General features: G+C 39.2%; 1 protein-coding gene across 14 annotated transcripts in view; it reads left to right on the top strand.

The window, feature by feature from the left end:
* Positions 1-22490, top strand: part of MYO5A (myosin VA) — a 184418-nt gene that overhangs the window by 112286 nt on the left and 49642 nt on the right. For all 14 annotated transcript variants that reach the window (XM_036441618.2, XM_036441582.2, XM_036441592.2 and 11 more), the window contains 8 exons: positions 3784-3870; positions 3958-4066; positions 6572-6783; positions 7898-8054; positions 13189-13428; positions 14405-14653; positions 17448-17541; positions 19188-19336. In XM_036441618.2, the coding sequence (XP_036297511.1) occupies positions 3784-3870; positions 3958-4066; positions 6572-6783; positions 7898-8054; positions 13189-13428; positions 14405-14653; positions 17448-17541; positions 19188-19336 (1297 nt within the window). The remainder of the gene's footprint in view (positions 1-3783; positions 3871-3957; positions 4067-6571; positions 6784-7897; positions 8055-13188; positions 13429-14404; positions 14654-17447; positions 17542-19187; positions 19337-22490) is intronic.

A 22490-nucleotide genomic window follows, 5' to 3' on the forward strand; every position in this document is an offset into this window, starting at 1 on the left:
ATTATTATTTGCTAAGTATTGTTTTATTTTCTTTTTAAATTTATTTTATTGTTGAAGTATTACAATTGTCTCCCATTTTCCCCTCATTTACCCCACTCTGCCTACCCCTTACCCCTCAAGCCCCCAGGTCTTCACTATCTTATTGCCCATGCCCGTATACATATCTATATATATAAAAGCCTAAGCAACTGGCTGACTGGCCTGTAGCTATGACACACAATGACCACCAAGAGGCAGATGTTCCAACTGGTAGCTGTGACATGCACTGATCCCCAGGGGGCAGACACTCAACATAGGAGCTACAGAGCTGTGGTGACTTGGCAGCTGCAGTTCTCGGGTGATACACCTGGAACCAAAGAGGAAGGAGCCCAATTCCAGGGTGCATCACCCGAGAACCACCCTCTTGCAATCTGGGACCCTTCAGGGACTGTTGGAGAGTCAGTTTCAGCTCGATCCCCCACAGGCCAGGATGAGGGACCCCACTGGTGCACGAATCCGCGCACTGGGCCTCTAGTAAGTATATAAGTTCCTTGGTTTCTCTCTCCTCATTCCCCAACTCTCACATGGAGGTATGTCAGTCTGTTCCATGCCTCTATGTTTTGGGTCTTGTTTTATTGGTTAATTCATTTTGCACCTATGTTTTCTTCTAGGAATTTTATGGTTTTATGTTTATGAGCAAGGTTTTAGTCCATTTTGAGTTAATTTTTGTGAATGGTGTAAGATAAGAACCCAGTTTCATTGTTTGCTTGTGGCCATCCAGTTTTTCTAACACCATTTGTTGAAGAGATTGTCCTCTCCCCATTGTATATTCTTGGCTTGTTTGTCAAATTAATTGATCATATATGTGTGGGTTTATTTCTGGGCTTTCTATTCTGTTCCATTGATTGATGTGTCTGTTTTTATGCCAGTGTCATAACATTTAATTACTATAGTTTAGTATCAGTGTTTGAAATCGGGGAGCATCATGTCTCCAGCTTTGTTGTTCTTTCTCAAGATTTCTTTGGCTGAGGTTTTTTTGCTTTTTTTTTTTCCTTTCAGTTTTTGTTCCCTTTTGAGAATGTGAGAACAAATGAATAGTTGGTTTTCTGAAGATTTTAAAAGTTGAATTTAAGCAAGCATTCATAATTCTATTTTTTATTTTGAATTGACTTCAGTTTAAGATCATTCTAAGTTTTTGTTAATTTGGGCATTAGTTAAAACCAGAGCTGGGTGCCCTAACTGGTTTGGCTCAGTGGTTAGAGCGTCGGCATGTGTACTGAAGGGTCCTAGGTTCAATTCCAGTCAAGGGCACATCCCTAGTAGGTGGTATGCAGGAGGCAGCTGATCATTATTTCTCTCTTATCTATTTTTCTAACTCTGTCCCTCTCTCTCTCTCTGTAAAACACACACACACACACACACACACACACACACACACAGATATATATCTTCTATCTAATAATAGAGTAATATGCAGATTAACCATCACTTCGCTACAAAAATGGCAGCCCCCATAGCCACAAGATGTCAGTGCCCAGTCTCCTCAGCTCCACTGCTGGAGTGCCTGGGCCTGTCCACAGGAGCAGCGAGGCTGAATCCGCCTCCAGAGGGTTTTTGATCTGCCCCAGACAGGGCATTCAGAGCCTGGACAGCAGTTAGCACGGCGACAGCAGAGAAACCCCAGGCTTAAAGTTATCCCTGCTATTTTTCCACTGTTGAAGCCATCATAGAATGTCTGCTTTTACCAAAAATCTTGTTCTATGTCAGTTACCATATGTGGAGGGAATGGTGGTTTTTATTCTCAGAAGAAAAATATTTCTCTAATTTTAAAAGTAATGTATGTATAAAGAACAATAAAAAAAGGAAAAAGGTTTAAAAAACCACAAAAAATAGAAGTAATGTATGTACATTGTAAAACAATATCCAGAAGCTATAAAATACTATAAAAATAAATGAAAAAGCATTCATTATACCCAGAGAGATAACTAATATTAAGTGAGCAACATTTCTTCCCTTTTGTGTGAGTGTATGTGTTTTGTGTGTGTGTGTGTGTGTGTGTGTGTGTGTGCGTGTGTGTGCGTGTGTGTGTGAGAGAGAGAGAGAAAGAGAGAGAGAGAAAGAGAAAGACACATTAATGAAAGAGAGGAGCTCATGCTGTAATTGCTGTTTTGTACCTGCTTTTATCTTAATAAATTGTGCATACTTTCCAGTTAGTAACTAAAAAAATTCACATCATCATTCTCGTGGTTATATAATGTCCCTTTGTTTAGACATACCATCATTTATTTGAATTATTTCCTATTGATTGCCATTTAGGTTATCCCAACAGTGTTATGATAATCATCTTTTGCCAAACATTTTTATATTTTTGCCTCATTACCTCCTTAGGATAATGTATTTCTAAAAGTGGAATTTGTGAGTTAGAACTTAGACACATTTACCAAAGTTTATAAGAGTTTCAATTCCTACTCTACAGCGTAGGAGTGCTCTTTTCCCTACACCCCTGCCAACCCTGCCCTCTGGCTATTTGCCTTAGACTGGAGGGCAATTCTGAAAAACTGTTATATCCTCCTGTTGCCAAGAAGCCCTTCCTAGAGGAAGTTGGAAGCAGAAGAAGCTGCCACGCTCTGGGCCACCCTCCAAGTCGGTCCTAGCTAACTCCATCTCCCATCACCACCACCACCAGAACACTTGAGAAAATGACATAGCAGAGTGTTAGAGGTTGCTCAGAGCTTAACTGGGAGGGTACAAGGAGTGGCAGGCCTTAACCACTTCCTCTTTTAGGGTCAATTTATTTTAAGATGCTAGTTGTCTAGAGTAAAATAAACATCCTATATAATAAAAGGGTAAAATGCAAATTGACCCTAATGGCAGAATGACTGGAATGATCAGTCTCTATGACTCACACTGACCACCAGGGGCAGATGCTCAATGCAGGAGCTGCCCCCTGGTGGTCAGTGCACGCCCACAAGGGGAGCTCCACTCTGCCTCAAGCCAGGCTGATGGCTGTGAGTGCAGTGGTGGCAGGAACCTCTCCTGCCTCCTCAGCAGCGCTAAGAATGTATGACTGAGGAACATCCTTAGAGGGCTCCTGGGCTTCCAGAGGGATGTCTGACTGCCAGCTTAGGCCCGATCCCTCAGGGCCTAAGTTGGCAGGTGGACATCCCCCAAGGGCTCCCAGACTGCAAGAGGGTGCAGGCCAAGCTGAGAGACCGCTTCCCCTCCGGAGTGCACGAATGTTCGTGCATTGGGCCTCTAGTAAATTATATAAGATTTAATACAAAACAAAAATATTTTCCATTGATATGGGCACTGTTAATGCTTAGTATGTACACACCAATAGCTTTAGAACACCAATAGTTTTTAAAAGAATAACTAAGTGAGTTATATTTAATTTGTCCTTCTTGTTAGAGAAAACTTCAGAGCTGGCCAATCTTTATGACAGAGGAAATTTGTATAGTGAGCTAAAGAATTATAAGCACAGTTATTCAAGCCAAGTCTTTTAATGAGTATGGGCAAAGTAAAGAGGGTTTTTTGTTTGTTTTAAATATCCTCACTGGTACTTCTTATGAGTTGTGGTATGAACAACAGATAGTGTTTATGGCTATTTAGTTTTACTGCTAATTGTCTTCTCCCCACTCACACGTGGAGTTTTCCATTTTGATCACTACTACGACTTTTGAATGCTTTCTTTTCTGATGTATCTATTTGGCTCTTTACAGAATAATCTCTGGATTGAGGAGGATAATTTGAAGCTTTAGCCAGGCTACTTTGTGTAGTAATGATTTTCTTTTCTACATGTAGGTTTGATGAGAAGAGGGCAGTGCAGCAGCTGAGAGCATGTGGTGTCCTGGAAACCATCCGCATCAGTGCAGCAGGCTTCCCCTCACGGTGAGCTTGGCATTTTCAAATAGAAGGGATCCTAATGAAATCAATTCCTACTTATTTAAATAAGCTAACGTGAGTTTCTTTTTATAGGTGGACTTACCAAGAATTTTTCAGCCGCTACCGTGTCCTAATGAAGCAAAAAGATGTGCTGAGTGACAGAAAGCAAACATGCAAGAATGTATTAGAGAATCTTATCCCAGTAAGAAAAATTTTCACTTATCTATATCTGAACAGATATGGCCAAAGGCCTTGTGATTATAACCTGTGGAAGCCTTGGGAACATCAAAATACCACTACTCTAGATTATTCAGGTTTGGGAGGGTGGAAGGCACACTGGCTTGGAGATCAAAGCTCCCTGTATTTAGCATGCTCGGACTTACTCGTGAGGATGGTGGTCCTCCTTCAGGAAACTGGGTGGCGAGGCCTAGACCCAGGCTTGAGTCTCATTCTTTTTAGTTTTATCATTATCAATAAAAATTTACCTAGTACTTATCTATGGGAAATATCAGGTCAGATGCTGTGTGATTGAGAAAAAATAAGTCTTATCCTCAGGTAATGTAATCTATTTTGGAAATTAATACATTTTAAAGATAAGTATAATATAGCTTAGTGTCTATCAAATGCTGAGTGAGTGAGACAGGAAATCAGCAAGGCAAAGCCACATCTGCCATGTAAAGGAGGAACCTATGTTTTGAGTCAGACTGGATAACATATAAAAGTAGGAGGAGAATATTGTAATAGGAAGCATGGTGTGAAGAAGTAGGAAAACATGGAATTTGCTCAGAAAACATTAATGAAGTTTCTCTGCAATCTAAGATTAGTCTGTGGGACAGTAAGGAAATGCCTACGAAATGCAGGTTGGTGCTTGGAGAGTCTTGCATTCCAACTAAGGCGTGCTCAAACTTTAAATGTATCAGTCCCCTGGAGGGCTTGTTAAAACACAGATTGCTGGGCCCCGCCCCCAGAATTTCTGACTCAGTAGGTCTGGGATGAGTCCAACAACCTGCATGTCTAAGAAGTTACCAGGTGATGCTGATGCTGGTTGAGGACTACACTCTGGGACCCACTAATCTAAGCCATGGAGAATTTAAGATTCATGAAAGATCTTAAAAAGTATTTTCACTTGTTTGACACTAGTTTAGGGTGGGTTATCTCACTCTGAAGCAGTCATAATTAACTAAATGGAATGTCTTCTTTTTGTAGTAATAACATTTTTCCCCCTTTGGAAGAGCTAAGATCACTTTTTAAATAATGTATAAAAGACTTGGGAACTTTTTGAGGTTGGCCTGACTCCTTTCTAACCTGTGTTCAGATGGGACTGCAGAGCAGAAAGTAAGGACAGTCCTATGCCTAACACCCCCATCTAGGCCCAGTTCAGGGATTTGCAAGGTTGTGGGGTGGGGTGGAGTGGGGGAAGCTGAGATCAGACAGGGAGAAGAAAAGGTAACCACTTATTAGCTCTTCTTATATATATCTTTAGCTAGGCTTCCTCTGTAAATTTTATTAATTAAAATTGAAATAATTTTAGATTTATGTGGAGATTTCTGATTTTCTGATTTCTTGTACAAGATAGGAGATTTCTGCTTACAGTGAAAGTTATTTTCTGTTGCCCTGGCCAGTATGGCTCAGTTGCTTGAGCATTGTCCTTTACACCAAAGGGTTGATAATTCAATTTCCAATCCGGGCACATGCTCAGGATACCATTTTGGTCCACAGTCTGGGTACATGCTGGAGACAACAAATAGATGTTTCTCTCTTTCTCTCTCTCTCATCTCTCTCCCTCATATCTCTCCCTCCCCTCCCTCCCTCCCTCCCTCCCTCCCTCCCTCCCTCTCTCTCTCTCTCTCTCTCTCTCTCTCTCTCCCCCCCTTCCTTTCTCTCTCAAATAATTTTTTTAAAATCTTAAAAAATAATTTTCTGTTTTCACACAGATTGTATTAGTGACGATTATAAATTCCACTCTTGTTGTATGAGAATAACCATTGCAGGCTTCCAAATAAGGTGGATCAGAATGTAATGGACCAAAAATTTCATGCATCTCAGTGTTTACTGCTTGGCTCTGCTTAATTTAAAAAGTAAATGGACAATATAAGTAGTTATATTTTTGTAAAAGGAATTTTGAAATTTGTACAAGTAATTCATAGGGTTTTATGTATATATTTTCAGATACCATTGATAGTGCAAAGATATAACAAGAAACTTAACTCTCTTAATATGAGTGCACAAGGTTTTTTTGTTTAATTTTTATTTTGTTTGCATTGCTTCCTGCCTTATTCTTTATACTGGTGTTTTTGTCCCTTCAGCTTTCACATGGAACACACAGCCCGATGTAATCCTTACAGCCTGGGTCAGTCAGAGGGAGTGTCAGCATCTCCATTTCCTTGAAATATTTAAAATACAAACAAGCAAATAATAGCTGCCTATAACCCACAACCAAGGTTTTGGCCTCAGATAATAATTCCAGGTAGAATAATTATAGAAAATCACTCTTAAACTGCAGTTTTCCTTAAAATCCCTTCTATTTGCTCAACTTGCATAAGATAAAAAATCTGGCTCCATTAGTTAATCATGATATAGCCCAAGTTTTAGCTAATAGATTCATCCTTTTACTGATTCTGCTTTTAGATGTATTTTTCCTCTTTTACAATTTTATTTATATGTTCATTATTTCATCTTCTAAGTGTATAATTTTTTCCAAAAATAGGACAAGGACAAATACCAGTTTGGTAAGACAAAGATCTTTTTCCGAGCTGGTCAAGTGGCCTATCTAGAAAAATTGAGGGCAGACAAGCTGAGGGCTGCCTGCATTCGGATCCAGAAGACAATCCGAGGGTGGCTGCAGCGGAAGAAGTACCTGCGCATGCGGAAGGCGGCCATTACTGTGCAGAGATATGTGCGAGGCTACCAGGCCCGATGGTAGGTCTCCTGGGGACCCATCCACTCTGGCTCATGGCACCTAAGGATTGCACAGCTCATCTGATTCATTGTCCAAACCAGGACAGTTTTGAGTGGTCACCCAATATGAGAAGGCAATACCTCACCTCTTCTTAGATTCAAGGAATAACAAATGAACTCGTAAGACAGTTTAATAGAAAAAAAATTTAATTCACCCTTATGATTTCTTCAGAAATATCTTCAAAATAATTACAAATTATTGTGTGCTCATGTCTTCAGTATCTTTTATTTTTTATATTTTTATATAGGCTTGAAGAAGTTATCTATAAACTAAAACAGTCATGAATATGAGCTAGTTAGTAATGATTCCATTGAGAAGTTTTCAGAAGCAATAAGCTGTGAAAGTTTCTAGAATTACACTTCAGTGTGATTATATATTAGAATAATTTTAATTTAGAAATATCAGTAGAAATGAATTATTTATAAATAAAGAATTTATGCCCAGACAGAAAGAGTTTTAAAAATATTGTACTTTAGTGCCAAAACCGGTTTGGCTCAGTGGTAGAACGTCGGTCTGCAGACTGAAAAGTCCCGGGTTGGATTCCGGTCAAGGGCAAGTACCTTGGTTGGGGGCACATCCCCAGTAGGGGGTGTGCAAGAGGCAGCTGATCGATGATTCTCTCTCATCAATGTTTCTAACTCTATATTCCTCTCTCTTCCTCTCTGTAAAAAAAATCAATAAAATATATTTAAAAAAATAAAATAAAATAAAAATAAAAATATTGTACATTAGCAAAGGATGGATTTAAGAAAGCTAGTGATAAATAAATATGAGATTACTGTGTACAGCCAGTCTACTGTGCAAGGGGGACATAATCTGGGATAATGAGTTCTGTCCTAGAAAGAACGAATCTTTATGAGCTTCATTCTTTTTATTGTAAAATCAGGTAATATGGGACATTATGATCAGGAAGGCTTAAATAAGATAATGAATAAAAAATATTTGTGGGAACTATAAATTGCTATAATATAAGAAGTATGAATGTATACCATTGGAATAATACGATGGAGGTACTATTTATGCCAAAGATATTTTCTGACTATTAACAAATGCACCGATTCTTTCTTTGGTCAGCTATGCTAAGTTCCTGCGCAGAACCAAGGCAGCAACCATCATTCAGAAGTACTGGCGCATGTATGTAGTCCACAGGAAGTACAAAAGTAAACGAGCTGCCACTATTGTTCTTCAGTCTTATTTACGAGGCTACTTGGCCAGAAATAGGTATCGCAAGGTGAGCCATTATTTTCAACTTCGTTTATTTATTCCGTTAATGTTAATCAAATTTCACATCTGTACACCACAGAGGTTCCAAGGGACATAGGAGGCATATGGAGACAACCAACAATTAAAGCATATTTTAAAATATTAAATAAGTGCATATATTTAATTAACAATTAAATAAGTGCATATATCTAATTATTCCCCTTTTATCTATCTTAACAATGTGATATGAAGAAAACTTAATGTATTAATTTCCTATAGATGTCATCAACTTGGTTGCTTAAAACAATAGAAATTTATTTTCTCACAGTTCTGGAGTTGGCAGGGCTGTACTTCCTCCTGAAGCTATAGGGGAGAATCCATTCCAGCTTCTGATGGCTACCAGTATTTCTTGTGTTTGTGGCCATATTACTCCAATCTCTGCCTTCTTTCTTTAAATTAATCCTCACCTGAGGATATTTTTCCTTTTTTTTTTTTTTTTTTTTAAGAATGGAAGGGAGAAGGAAAGACAGAAACATTGATATGAGAGCAACACATCAATTGGTTTCCTCCTGCAGAGCCCTGACCAGGGCCCGGACTGGGGAGGAGCCTGCAACCAATATATGTGCCCTTGACCGGAATGGAACCTGGGACCCTTTGGTCCGCAGGCTGGCGCTCTACCCACTGAGACAAACTGGCTAGAGCCAATCTCTACCTTCATCTTCACGTCATCATTTCTGTGTGTCTAACTTCACTTCTTTTGTCTGTTTCTTATAAGAATGTTTGTGATGGATTTAGGATCCATGAGGATAATCTAGTATAATCTCCTCATCTCAAGATTTTTAGCTTAAACACATCTGCAAAAACCCTTTTCCCAAATGACCTACCATTGACAGATTCCACAGGTTAGGATCTGATATCTTTGGGGGCCTCTATTTAACTCACTCTGGTGAGCTTTGAAGAGGTAGAATATATGACATATGTGTGGTAATTTGTTCCAAAAAATGAAAAATCTTGGAATAATTTACTGTAGTGAAAAGTAGATAAATAACATTAAGATGGTTAAACTTGTACTGACTAGAATATGATATTCTGAGCTTTTTTTGACAAATAATCTTTATATCTGGCAATAATCAACATGACAAAAATAATGGACCACTAGATTAATCTTTTTAAAAAATATTTTTATTGATGTCAGAGGGGAAGGGAAAGATAGAAACATCCCAATGATGAGAGAATCATTGATTGGCTGCCTCCTGCATGGCCTACACTGGGGATCTAGTTCATAAGCTGGCATGTGCCCTGATCAGGAATCGATCTGTGACCTCATTTGTAGGTCAATGCTCAACCACTGAGCCATGCTGGATGGGCGCCAGATTAATCTTAATCATCACCTCCGACAATATATGATCTAGTAGAAAGGTTTTTCTCTTTCATTTTGGCAAGGTTTTGAATTTGTTCTTCATGATATATTCCTAATAAGCCAGAAGTATAGTCTAGATCTTGGAGCTCTGTGGGTACCACTGGTAGAAGGAGCATCAGTAGACCACTTTGAGGGACAGGTCTCTAATCACAGACAGTCTGTGAGGGTGGCCTAAGGCCTATTCGTGTTTGTATTTTACTTCATTTTGAAGTAATTTTAGACAACAAAGAACAACTAATGAGGCTTGAATGAGAATATTTAATGGCTGTGTTTTGAAGAAAATTTGAGAATAGCTACTCCAGCTCTTTCTTTCTGCCCATGCTGGCTTTATACTCTGGTGTTCTTTCTCTACAAGCATGAGATTTCAGGGGAAGGAAATGCCTTATTCAACTTTTAGATACACCACACTGGTTACACTTCAGTTTTCTTCAGTCTAACGCTCTCCCAACTGAGCTATTTCGGCGGCTGTTACACTTCAGTTTTCTTGATGACTCTCCTCAGGATCATCTGAACTGGGTTTGGAGGCCGTTGGTTGAGCAGTAGCAGTCTCTGGCCTGCTCAGCTCCAGCTGACGACACATGGGGATGGCAGTTAGGGGCCAGCTCACGTATAGGCCACTAGTGCTCCTTTTGGCTGTGTTTTCGGTGTTTCCAGTCCAGGCTTCCCTTCTTATGGCTTGGGAATCTAAGGGAGAGGAGGCATTGTTTAATTTCTCTAACTCACTAATGGAGATGAGATTGCTAATGGGAGATCCAATTATATACTGTTTCCACTTGACTGAAATTACAGAAATGGACCAATGTCTGAAGTTACATGGAGAGAAGGAAATGGAATAGGAAAATTGACATTCATAGCGTTGCCACTCTGTGCTGCTTGACTTTGAAAGTCTGAAATTTGCCATTACTGAATCTTACCCAGTTGGTCACTAGTCATCAGGATAGGACAAGAGGCTCCCTTGGGGTCATGATGTTCGGGAGGGCTCAGGAGGGGACCTCACTGCAGCACGATGCACAGTGACTGCATCAGTGGAAAGCAGACTGTCTTAGCGTTAGATAAACAGCCATAGGGGAGCCTTGGCTTGACAACGGTCTCCTGCACACTTAGGTTTATTTGTATTTGGTGGTTTCATACTTAACCACGTATTTCTTCATTGTATCCTCTAGAATGGCACTTTTCTTTCGTTGTTTTTCTCAGGTCCATAACCCAAAAATAGGAACTATTGTTTTAATGCTTTTATTAAACTGCTATCTATTTGAATAAATGGTTTTAGAATTTTTTAAAATAATATTTTTTTATTGATTTTAGAAAGGGAGTAGAAGAGAGAAATAGAAACATCAATGATGAGAATCATTGATTAGCTGCCTCCTATACACCCAACACTGGGGATAGAGCCTACAACCCAGGCGTGTGCCCTGACTAGGAATTGAACCATGACCTCCTGGTTCATAGATTGATGTGCAACCAATGAGCCATGCATGCAGGGCCAGAAATGTTTACATTTAGAAAGTTTCATAAGAGATACATTGTGTTCATTTGTAATAATCCTATATATAAAGCCTATTATGCTAAGTGTCTGGTCCTCTGGTCATCCATTCAACCAATCAAAGCGTAATATGCCAATGATATGCTAAGGCCACTCAACCGCTTGCTATGACGTGCACTGACCATCACGGGTCAGACAGTCAACCAGTTGTCTAGTCACTATGACGTGCACTGACCTCCAGAGGGCAAACGTTCCAACCCATAGGTTAGCTTTCTGCTGGGGTCTGGCCAATTGAGACTGAGCAAGATGGGCTAGACATGCCCTGGAGCCCTCCCATAACCCCTCCCTGGCTGGCCAACCTTTTGCATGGGGTCCGTGATTATGCATAGGTGGGGTCCCTCAACCTGACCTTCACCTTCTTACAAAACAGGACCCCTCGGGGGATGTTGGAAAGCCGGTTTTGGCCTGATATCGCTGAGGCCAGGCCAAGAGACCTCCCACAGGTGTACGAATTAGTGCACCAAACCTCTAGTTACTAATAAGTGCTAATAAACACTAATAATTACTAATAAGTAACCATTTGAGTGCATATATTTAGATATTTATATCATACAAGAGTTTTTTTTATAAAAACATAGACTTAGAAGGATTTCAAAATGTTTTGATAGTTCACCCTTTATTAATTTCAAGATTTTCTTTTCCATCATTCCTGTAAATTGTTTAGACCAAGGATGTCAAACTCATAGGCTAACTTTGGCCAAATAAATGTGGCATGCATCCCACAGGTCGCAAGTTTGACATGCTTGGTTTAGAAAATCTCTGCATATTGTTGTTAATCCTTACCGGAGGGTATTTTTTCCATTGATTTTTTTTTTTTTTTTTTTTAAAGAGATAGTGGAGGGAAGGGAAGGAGGGAGGGAGGGAGAGAGAGAGACAGAGACAGAGACAGAGACAGACACAGACATCCATGGACTGTTTGCTTCCTGCACACATCCTGACCAGGGCTGGGGATCAGACTTGCAACCCTGGTACTTGTCCTTGATTGGGAATCAAATCTGTAACCCTTCAGTGCGTGGGTTGACACTCTAACCATTGAGCAACACAGCCAGGGCTAGACAATCTCTGCTTGATGGTTTTAGATAAATTCTTATAAGGCAGTCTTTTGTTATAAGTTATTTATAAGTTTAGGGGAATATTCTTATTTAGAAAGTATAACAAACTCAAAATTAAGATTTGTTTATTTCCCTCTATCTTACTTTTAGCTTTCCTTTTAAAGCTTTATCCTTACTACCTTTGACTCTCATAAGTGAATTTCTGTTACATTTGAAACAGCAATGGGAAATCCTCACTAGAATAGTATTCCTCAAAGAGGGCAACCAACAGTTTCATTTTTTGTTTGTTTCTGGGGAAAAAATCAATAAATTAATAATAAACTTTTAGTACTCCAACTGTTGACTCCTCTACACTCAGCTTATTGGCCATGTTCTATATCCTCAAGCACAGACCTGATGTACAGTGAGATGGTATCAGCAGTGAGGGTGGTGACAGTCTTTTATTTTAATAGCATGTAATTCACAGGGTGCCAAGTTCTGTTCACTTTATAGAGGATCGCTTGTTGCCAGCAGATATACACCAATAGGAAACCTCGTGTGTTTTTTCTTTATTTTTAAAAATTGTTTTCCTTTTATTAAGCTGGTGCCTTTTATTTAGATAACTTCTGTGTGTATACCTGGCATGTCAAACTCACAGCCATCAGGCTGCAGGCCTCATTTATTTAAACAAGGCCTGTGGCCCACCTGCCTCGAGTTTGACATGCTCAGTGGTCAGCAAACTCAGTCAACAGAGCCAAATATCAACAGTCCGATTGAAATTTCTTTTGAGAACCAAATTTTTTAAACTTAAACTTCTTCTAATGCCACTTCTTCAAAATAGACTCACCCAGGCCATGATATTTTGTGGAAGAGCCACACTCAAAGGGCCAAAGAGCTGCATGTGGCTCGCGAGCCGCCGTTAGCTGACCACTGTGCTAGGTGCATACTCTGTTTCTCAAATCATCCTTTAAAGTCTACTTTTTAAATCACCTTGTAAAACAATTTTGTGCTTGCATATATTTGTGATACATACAATCTTCATACTACATTGTTACTTCAACTTTTGTGTCTTTCACTTTATGACTTCTCAGCCTGACAACCATAGCTTGATAGAATTGAACCCTGAGTCTAGTGTCGAGTCTGACGCTGTACATACCTTTCTCTGCAGATACTCCGTGACCACAAAGCAGTCATCATTCAGAAGTGGGTCCGGGGCTGGCTGGCTCGCATCCACTACAAGAGAAGCCTGCATGCCGTCATCTACCTTCAGTGCTGCTTACGGCGGATGTTGGCCAAGCGCGAGCTGAAGAAGCTGAAGATTGAGGCCCGCTCCGTGGAGCGCTATAAGAAACTCCACATCGGCATGGAGAACAAGATCATGCAGCTGCAGCGCAAAGTTGATGAACAGGTGTGTTTTGAACAGGACCCTGAAAGTGAGCATGCCTAACGAAGCCCACTGGGATTGTGGTCAGCAGTGTCTCCCTGGACTTTACCTTTTAGTCTTAGCAGAGAAGTAAAATAATGACAGTAATGAGAATGGAAATAGTGATGAGTTCATAGGTAAGAGCATCATTGCAGGAAATTATTTTTGAGAATACAGCCAGATTTACTAGCACTTCTAACCTTTATGACTAAGAGCCATGGTGTGCTTTATACTTCACAAAGCTCTTTTGTCACTGCCAATCATTTGCATGTAGTATAATGCTCCTTTCTCAGGTGACTTGTTTAACATTGAGGTGACAAAAGAATCAGTAAGATGTCTGTGCTTCTGAGGAATCTACAGCCTGTTTGCAGAGATAAAAGTTTGGTTTCTTAGAGATAGTTACTAAGTAATATTTTAACACATGCCAATGACATGAAGGTAATTAGCACTACATAAATACTACATAGGGCAAAAAAGCCCACAATGAAATAGGTTTCGTCAGAAATGTTTTCTGAGTGTGAGGAGGAGTTTGAGGTAGTATACAAAAAGATCTGTAAGAAATTTGTGATTTTGAGGCCATTTTATCATTCTTAATGCAGCACCTGGCTAGCACATGACTTTTAGTAACACAGTGATTTGTTTTCAAAAGCAAGTGTAGATTTTCCTATTTTGAGATTAAAAATAAGGAAATTAAGAATTTTCTCTGGTAACTCACCTTATAGCTAAAAGAAAAATCACATCTATGTTGCTCATCATATAAAACAGAAATACTGCTATTCTCTTCTCTCTATATATCACTAAGAGAGTATTGATTATGTTGCTATAAATGTTGTGGTTAAAATTTTGGTTAGATACTATAACATTATGATGATATAGCATGACTATGATGAATAAGCCTAGTTTCCTGACTATATACATTTGGTGGCATGTCTATTTACTAATTGTTTGTGTGTTTTTAAAGAACAAAGACTACAAATGCCTCATGGAGAAATTGACCAATCTGGAAGGAGTATACAACTCTGAGACTGAGAAACTGCGAAGTGACTTAGTACGTCTTCAACTAAGTGAGGAGGAGGCTAAGATTGCCACTGGACGGGTTCTCAGTCTACAGGAAGAGGTTGCCAAGCTCCGGAAAGACCTGGAACAGACTCGGTCAGAGAAAAAATCCATCGAGGAACGTGCAGATAGATACAAGCAAGAAACTGAGCAGGTAGGAACTAATTTCACATCCATTTTACAAAGGAAATGTGCCATCATCTCGACCAGTCCCCTTGTGGCTCAGTGTTGGTTTCAGAGCTGAAATTTTATTATCTGTGTTTCCCAAGCATTTCTTCCACATGATGAGTCAGTAGCTGTTTTGTAGAACCTTTTGACTCTCATGAGAACAGAGGAAAAGCAGTATTGTAAGAAGAGAATTAATAGCCATGTCCCCACTATATATATATATATATATAGTGTATATATATATATATATATATATATATATATATATATATATACTCTTTTTCTTTATATACATAGGTCTGGATAGAGAGTAGACTCCTTTTTCTTGGGTTAACATGATTAAGAGGTAAATCAAACAATGAACTCTCAATAGCTGATACTAGGGAGCTTTATGGAAATGAATTAAGTCTATGTTGAGAAGTCCAATGGATAAATCCACACATCTGCACACTGATTGTAGCCAAGAGCTGTTATGCAGATAGAACAAGAAAAACATTTTTTTTTCACAGATTGACCAGTGTTTCCAAAATACAAATTTGTATTTACTTATGTTAAAACTTGACTAAACACAGAAAACATTAAGGTTCTCAAGCAGCAGTGAGATGCATTGCTTAAACAAAATAAAAATGCCTCAACATAAAGACTTGCTGGGGAAATAAGTAATTTTCAGGGAGTCTACTAGTGTGGTCATCTTTAAGTGAAAACAGAGTTCACTGTGTTGATTGTAACTGAGCAAGAATCCCGCTGCTCTGTTTCTGCGCTGACAGCTGAACATTAACCTTCTGAGCTCAGTGAGAATCTCTGAAGGAGCATAGATGCAAATCCTCCCATGGTATCCAAAGTCCCAATAGAACAATTCCTCAGCAATGCCATTAATGTGTTATTTGACGTGGCAACTTTGTTCTGTCGGAATTTAAATATGCATTCAAAGCAGTACCGTTGAAGTTTAAGATTTTACCTTTTTTCTTGTTGCCATTTTCTGAGTCCACAGAAGCTTTCCAGATTCCTCTGAATCTAGAGTATTTAAGCTTGGTAGGAAAATTAGGAAAATTCTCTTTCCTCTTTAAAGTCAAGTTCATACCTTTCTGGTCTGATAGAATAGTACACATGAACAGATACAGATTTCTCCCCCCCCCCCCCCTTTTTTTTTAATCTGCTTTTCACAGGCTAGCTATAGGCATTATTGCTTATTCTTTTGGGTGGAGTGTAGTAATGTGGAATGAAAAAACTTCACTGTGATGGCCAGCTTTATGATCAGGAAAGTTATATACCTTTAAGGAGCCTGGAAGGTACACTATAACTGTGGTTCTTAACCAGGAGTGTGTATCAGAATCTGCTGGGGAGTTATTTTTGAAGATACCTGCCCAAGCGCTGGGAGTGTGAACGAGGCACATGTATTTTGAAAAAGCATACCCTTGATAAAGAGCAGTTTCTCTCAAGAGCATAGGGGACTCGGGTCACCCTGATGAGGTGGAGGATAAGGCTAGGTCACTATGGAAGGAAGAGACTGGACCCTCCAAAGGAACACCTGGCGACTTCAGCTGTGGCAGTGTTGCTGTCCACTTCCCTGTTCTCCAGAGATCCTGTCACAGAGCCCTCACTCTCTATCTGAACTCCTGACACTTATCTTTATTATTAGCTATCACTTTTAGAGTTCCTTGAACTTAGGCTTAGAGAAGAAATTTAGATTTTACTCATCACAAGTACATTACGTTATTGCAGAGATGAACTGAGTAAATTATGAACTTTGCAAAGTTATCTTTGGTTTTGACTTTTGCTTCCTGGGTGTCCTTATCCAACTAGAAACTAGAAAATTAAAATTTTTAAAAAAATATTAAAATATACATAGCATAAAATTTACCATATTAGCCACTTTTAAGTATACAGTCCAGTGGCCTTAAGTGCATTCACTGTAGTAAAGTCAATGCTTAAACATGGGATAAAAGGACAAGTTTACAACCTTGCAAAACTCTTAAAAGGGGATGAAAGGAAAATTCTCTTTTTCAAGATAGACAGCAGGGAGCGTCAGAAAATCTTCAGTGAATTTCCAGAAACAAAATGCCTTCAAGTCTTTCTTAATCTCTTCAATCTTCTACCTGAATCATGGGTTAAGTGTGTAGCTTTGTGTTAGGCTGCTGAGGTGAAAAGGCATTATCTTTGCTTTAAGAGCAAATGTTTATGAGGGGCCAGGCATTGCTAAATGCTCAAGGTACAAAGTAAAACAATAGCAGTGATCATCTTTTTTTTTTTTTTTTAATATATTTTATTGATTTTTATCAGAGAGAAAGGGAGAGAGATAGAGAGCTAGAAATATCGATGAGAGAGAAACATCGACCAGCTGCCTCTTGCACACCCCCTACCGGGGATGTGCCCGCAACCAAGGTACATCCCCTTGACCGGAATCGAACCTGGGACCTTTCAATCCGCAGACCAACGCTCTACCACTGAGCCAAACCGGCTTCGGCAGCAGTGATCATCTTTGTCCTCCAGGAATTTCTAGTGTATTAGGGAAGTAAAAGTAAATCATTTATAAGGACTATAAAGAGGCATATACAGGGCCCTATAGTAGCCCAGAAAGGAAACGTCTATTGGAAGAGAGTTTCCAGGAAGGCTTTCTGGAGGAGGTATTGCTTGAACCAAATGTGAAAGATGACTAGCCATAACTGCAAAGAAATGAGGCACAGAGATGTGGAGGTACGGAGTGACTATAGTGTGGTCTTATATTTAGGACCTGGTTTGCTCTACCTGTTGCAGCTACCTTAGTTTATTTAATTTTATAGGTGGTATCAACTCTGAAGGAAGAAAATACTTTGCTCAAGCAGGAGAAAGAAGCCCTCAATCTCCTTATTGTGGAACAGGCTAAGGAGATGACAGGTAAGGCTCATGTGGGCTCAAACTAATGCATGCTAACCAACCTCCCAAAGTTTTATAAGATGCCACTTTTTTTTTTAATCCTCCTTGAAAGAGAAAGTGGGGAAGAGAGGGAAGTAGGGAGGGAAAGAAGAAGGAGGGAGGAAGAAAGGGAGGAGAGAATTGGGGTGGGGAGAAAAAGAGAGAGAGAAAATCTGGAATTAAGCCTTATAGGATAACCATATGTAAGGGATAAGGTGTGGGGAAAAGGAGGTGGGGAAAATATTCAGAAGAGAAGGAATAAACAAAACAGACACTGAAGACATGGAAATAAAGCTGCTAGGATGCAGAATGTGATGGGGGCTCCAGAATGATGAGATGCTTCTAGGAAAATAGACTTGCCCAGGGACAATTTGTTGGTAGCTTTGGGCAGCTTCTGCAAACTGGTAGGAATAAATGGCAAGTTATAGAATTTATAAAGAGAAGAAGTTTTTCCATTCATTCATTTACAAATTATTAAAGCCTTATGTAGGGAAACACTGTGATGGCACCAAAGAAGTAGTTGAGACAAGACACTGGCAGCCCTTGCCCTCATGGAGCTGACAGAGAAAGAAATGGTAAAGTAATAGAAGTGAGCAGGGCAGATTAAGATTTAGCCACAAAATATGAGGGTAAAGTGAACCAGAATGGAAGCAAGCTTAATATTTATAAATGTGACTGGTTGGCTCATCGAGTTAAAACATACAGCTGAGGTTTGAAGTTTTTTTTATTTTGCTTTAGCTGTAGTCAGGGGCTAATCTCCAATCTCCAGATGCTGTTCTAGCTAAATGCAAACCACTGGCAGCAGAGAGGATTAGCGTGGAGCGGGTTCCCCCAGCAGCACGTAGGGGAAGTAACACAGTTGACAGGCATGGGGAGTGTACCTGATTAGAAATGGGGACATAATAAGATGGGGGAGTTCAGAGTGCTGGAAAATTGATAAAGAGAACCTGGCTACAGATGAGTGGAGAGAGTGGAGAGTAGGACAGCCAGGTCCACTGAGAAGCCGCCATTCCCTCAGAGACTGGGGCATATCTGACTTTTTGACAGAGCACACTAATCTGGACAAAACAATTTATGAGGAGCCTGAAACAGACTACTATTGGAATAAAACATGTATACTTTTGTTACTAGACAATGACTAGTGGAAGTTCTACAAGCATGTGCTATGACCAGAGAATGAACTAGAGGCACCAAGTCTATAGTTCTGGAAGAACTCCACAGATGATTATTACTGTTATCAATAAGTTATTTCAGTTTTTGGTTATGATACTTTTTCTCATTTTTTTAATTTTTAATTTTAATTTTTTATTTTAGGGAAAGAGGGGAATGGGGAAAGAAAGAGAAACATCAATTTGTTGTTCCACTTACTGATGCATTCATTGGTTGATTTTTGTATGGTCTCTGACAGAGATCAAACCTTCAACCTTGGCTTATAGGAACGATGCTCTAACCTACTGAGCTACCTGGCCAAGGCTTCTCTTTCCCTACACTGACTGTGAAGATACTTTTCATAGATCATATTGGCACTAAAAGTAAAAGCCCTGTGAAGAAACGGAAGTCAGGGTCCATGCTTGTCCTGTTGTATTCTGTGGAGTCATCTTCGATATGCTTTTTCCTCTTTTCTTCAGAGACTATGGAGAAGAAGTTGGTAGAAGAAACGAAACAACTGGAACTCGATCTTAATGATGAAAGGCTGAGATATCAGAACCTTTTGAATGAGTTCAGTCGCTTAGAAGAACGATATGATGACCTCAAGGAAGAGATGACTGTGATGTTGGTAGGTCATCTACTTTTCCTTTTTTTTTAATGAAAAATGTTAAAACATATATAACATTAAATAGAATAGGAGAATGAACTCCCGTGCATTCTATGTACTCACCACCCAGTTCCAAAATGGAAATCACTTTTCTACCCCTCCATCCCACCCCATCCAATGGGTTGGATTATTTTAAAGCAAATCTCAGAAATCATATAACTTTATTTATAAATAATTTATAAAGTCAAACACTTTAAAGACTGGAATGTAAGGTAGTATAAAATCAGTATAACTGGACTTTGTTTCATAAATTGAATGATTTAATGTAAAATTTGCATATAAAGAAAATATTTATATGATTATTTTCCTCTACTGGTTTTTATTATAATTTCAGAGGTATATTCCTACAAAAAGAAGACTCAGCCACTATTTGTAATAATTTATCTCTTTCAAGGACTCTTCTACATCTGCCAGTGTACCTTTTAAGAGTTCTCCCTTTTTTACTTAACCTGCTATCATGAAACAAAGAAATCCCTAGCTCTCTTGTTCCTTAAAGTGTCAACCTTTATGGTAACTTCATGGTACAAATAGCCAGAAATGCTTTGAAATTTCTTTTAAACAAACAGATAATTTGATATCTGTGGGGTTCAGTACTTGCTTCAAATTTTGCCTCAATCTGGATCCTTTGATAAAGTTCTTTAAAATATGATGTTTAAAAAGTCAAAATAAAGGAGATTATGTAACAAAAGAAATTAAGTAAATTTACCACCTTGAAATGAGAAAGTCTAGTCTCAAAGAGATTAAAATGCTAACTTAAATCCATAGTTGGACCATTATTTCAAACCTCACTACTCTATTCTGTGATTTATATGTGACAAAGAGAAATTAGAAGTAGGAATAGGTCACCGTTATCCTTGCAATGGATACATTGGAAGGACCCTCATTAAGTCTTATCCTCTTTGCTCTCCCTACTGCACTTGGCCCTGGAGAAACCTTTCTTTGTTCACATTCTCTCATTCCCAGCTTTCTCTAGAGTCCTGTGTGCTTAATGGGTCTCCTTAATCAGAGGGGCAGCCACCTCTAGAAAAGTGATTTTTCCATCAGTGATTTCCTTCCTGCTGAGCAGGTCTGCTGCTGTTTGTTTTGTTCTCAGCTGTGCTATGGAAAAACAAAGATGTAACCAAGTTCTAGGAGTAGTTTAGCTGCTTGTTTTCTGATTTCTCAGCCTATTTCCCTCTCCATTGGATGCCTGTGACTCACTGTCATTCCTCTTGGGTAACAAGAATGGTCCGAGGAAGGAGCCTCAGGGGTAGTTTGGTTTCCTAGCTCCAGATACAATCAAGATTGCAGTCTTTTCAGGAAATGTTTGGTGAGAATAAAAAATTTGACTTTATATTTAGGAGTATTGAAATATTAATAGCAGCATCTTATTTTAATGATTAGAACTTAGCAACTAACAGATGGGTTCTTGGCTAATATTTCATTGGCATTGTTTTGCAAATGAGCTCTCACTGCCCCAATGCTAAGGAAGCATTTTGTAATAAATATGTTATCAGAGAGGAGATCTCCAAGTTCCCTTCTGTTGCTCTTGGGAGTGAGCTTCTTGGGACCCCAAGAAAAGGAATTTTCTGAGATCCGCATGGGAGGATGAGATATTGTAGAGAGCTTTATTTCTGTGGAATTAACCCCTAGGTTTCCCAAGGTCCCATTTCCCTTTGCCCTGCCATAGAAGAAGTATAGCTGTGGCTTCAGCAGAGCTAGAATCAGTATCCATTCCAGCATCAGGGTCGCTTAGTTTGTGTTCCCAGTTGCAGTACATCAGTCCATTGCATGTGGGGTCCACAGGGTCATATGGCTATGGAGAAAACACCAAATGCAAGAGAGCCACAAGCCAAAAGAGTGAAATCCTTTGTTTGTGGGATTATGTATTCCCAAATTTACTAGAGTTTGCAATGGCCCTGCCTACTCTAGCCAATGACCTGTGTTTCCAGGTTTGACTGACAGGTACCTTCCCTACTCACCCCAACTTTACTGCACAGTTGTCTGTCTCCCCAATTGCCCCAGTCTCTTCTCTCAGTAATCTTGGTAATTCCCTGGGGAGTGTGAAGTTGCAGCTTCCTGGTGAAGCTGCTCAAATGACATGCTATAATGTCTAGCCTCCCTTATGTTCCTTTTCTATTATTAGTAACTAGCTAATTACTGTGGTATCAGATAGACTCCTCAAATGGATGTGGGGAAGTTTAAGGGAGGAAAATTGATAGACTGTCTCAGGGCTTCCATTATGTTAGTGCCACTGATTACAAGAGTCTAGATTTGTTTTCCCTGGTACTAAAAAGTGTTGTGGGATTTTTCTCCAGGAACATTCATTTGTAGGGCAGAAGCCAGGAAGGGGTTCAATGAATGGTAACTGGAGGTTTAAGCCAACAATAAAAGGATAATGAGGCCAGCAAATCCAGGTTTATGAAGTGTTTGTAGATAATTAATTCCAAGTAAGGAGGGAATCCAGCATGTCAAAAATAGGGCCATTAATCTTGACAAAGGGAGTAAATAAGATTCAAGAGAAGAAAGAATTATGGAAGAAATGACAGATAAGGAGAAGAGGAGGTGCTGCACACAGATCTTGAAGGAGAACATGCTGGTCAGGTCAAATGTTCATCCTTGTATTTGAATAGCATATTGAATGAAAACTGAAAGGCCACCTAGGGAGTTGAATTATTACAGGGTCCTAACAATTATAGCAGCATCAGTTACCATTCATTGAATGCTTGTTATGTCCTAGGTACTATGCTAAATTCTTTACTTGCACTCTCTTATGTAATCCTCACATAAATCCTATGAGGTAGATAATATTATCCCTTTTTTCTGAAAGATGAAAATGAAGCCTGGAGAAGTTGGGTAAGGGACAGGCAAGTGGCAGAACTGGGATTCCCACCCAACTCTCTCAACGCAGAGCACTTAACCATTGCCAAGTATGCAAAAGTTACAGTAAATAGCAATTCTATAGTATTGCTTCTATTCGTATCTGAAGATATTTGTTTTTCAAAAATACATACATGTAGGAAAATAGGGGTCTCACATATCTTTAATAAATTTATTAAAAATTATTGTCCTAGTATTTATGAACCTGATTTTCTTAAGAACATACCATCCTATATAATAAATCTCAAATATGCAA

This window comes from Pipistrellus kuhlii, unplaced genomic scaffold (assembly GCF_014108245.1).
Source record: "Pipistrellus kuhlii isolate mPipKuh1 unplaced genomic scaffold, mPipKuh1.p scaffold_m20_p_1, whole genome shotgun sequence".
NCBI classification, from domain to species: Eukaryota; Metazoa; Chordata; class Mammalia; order Chiroptera; family Vespertilionidae; genus Pipistrellus; species Pipistrellus kuhlii.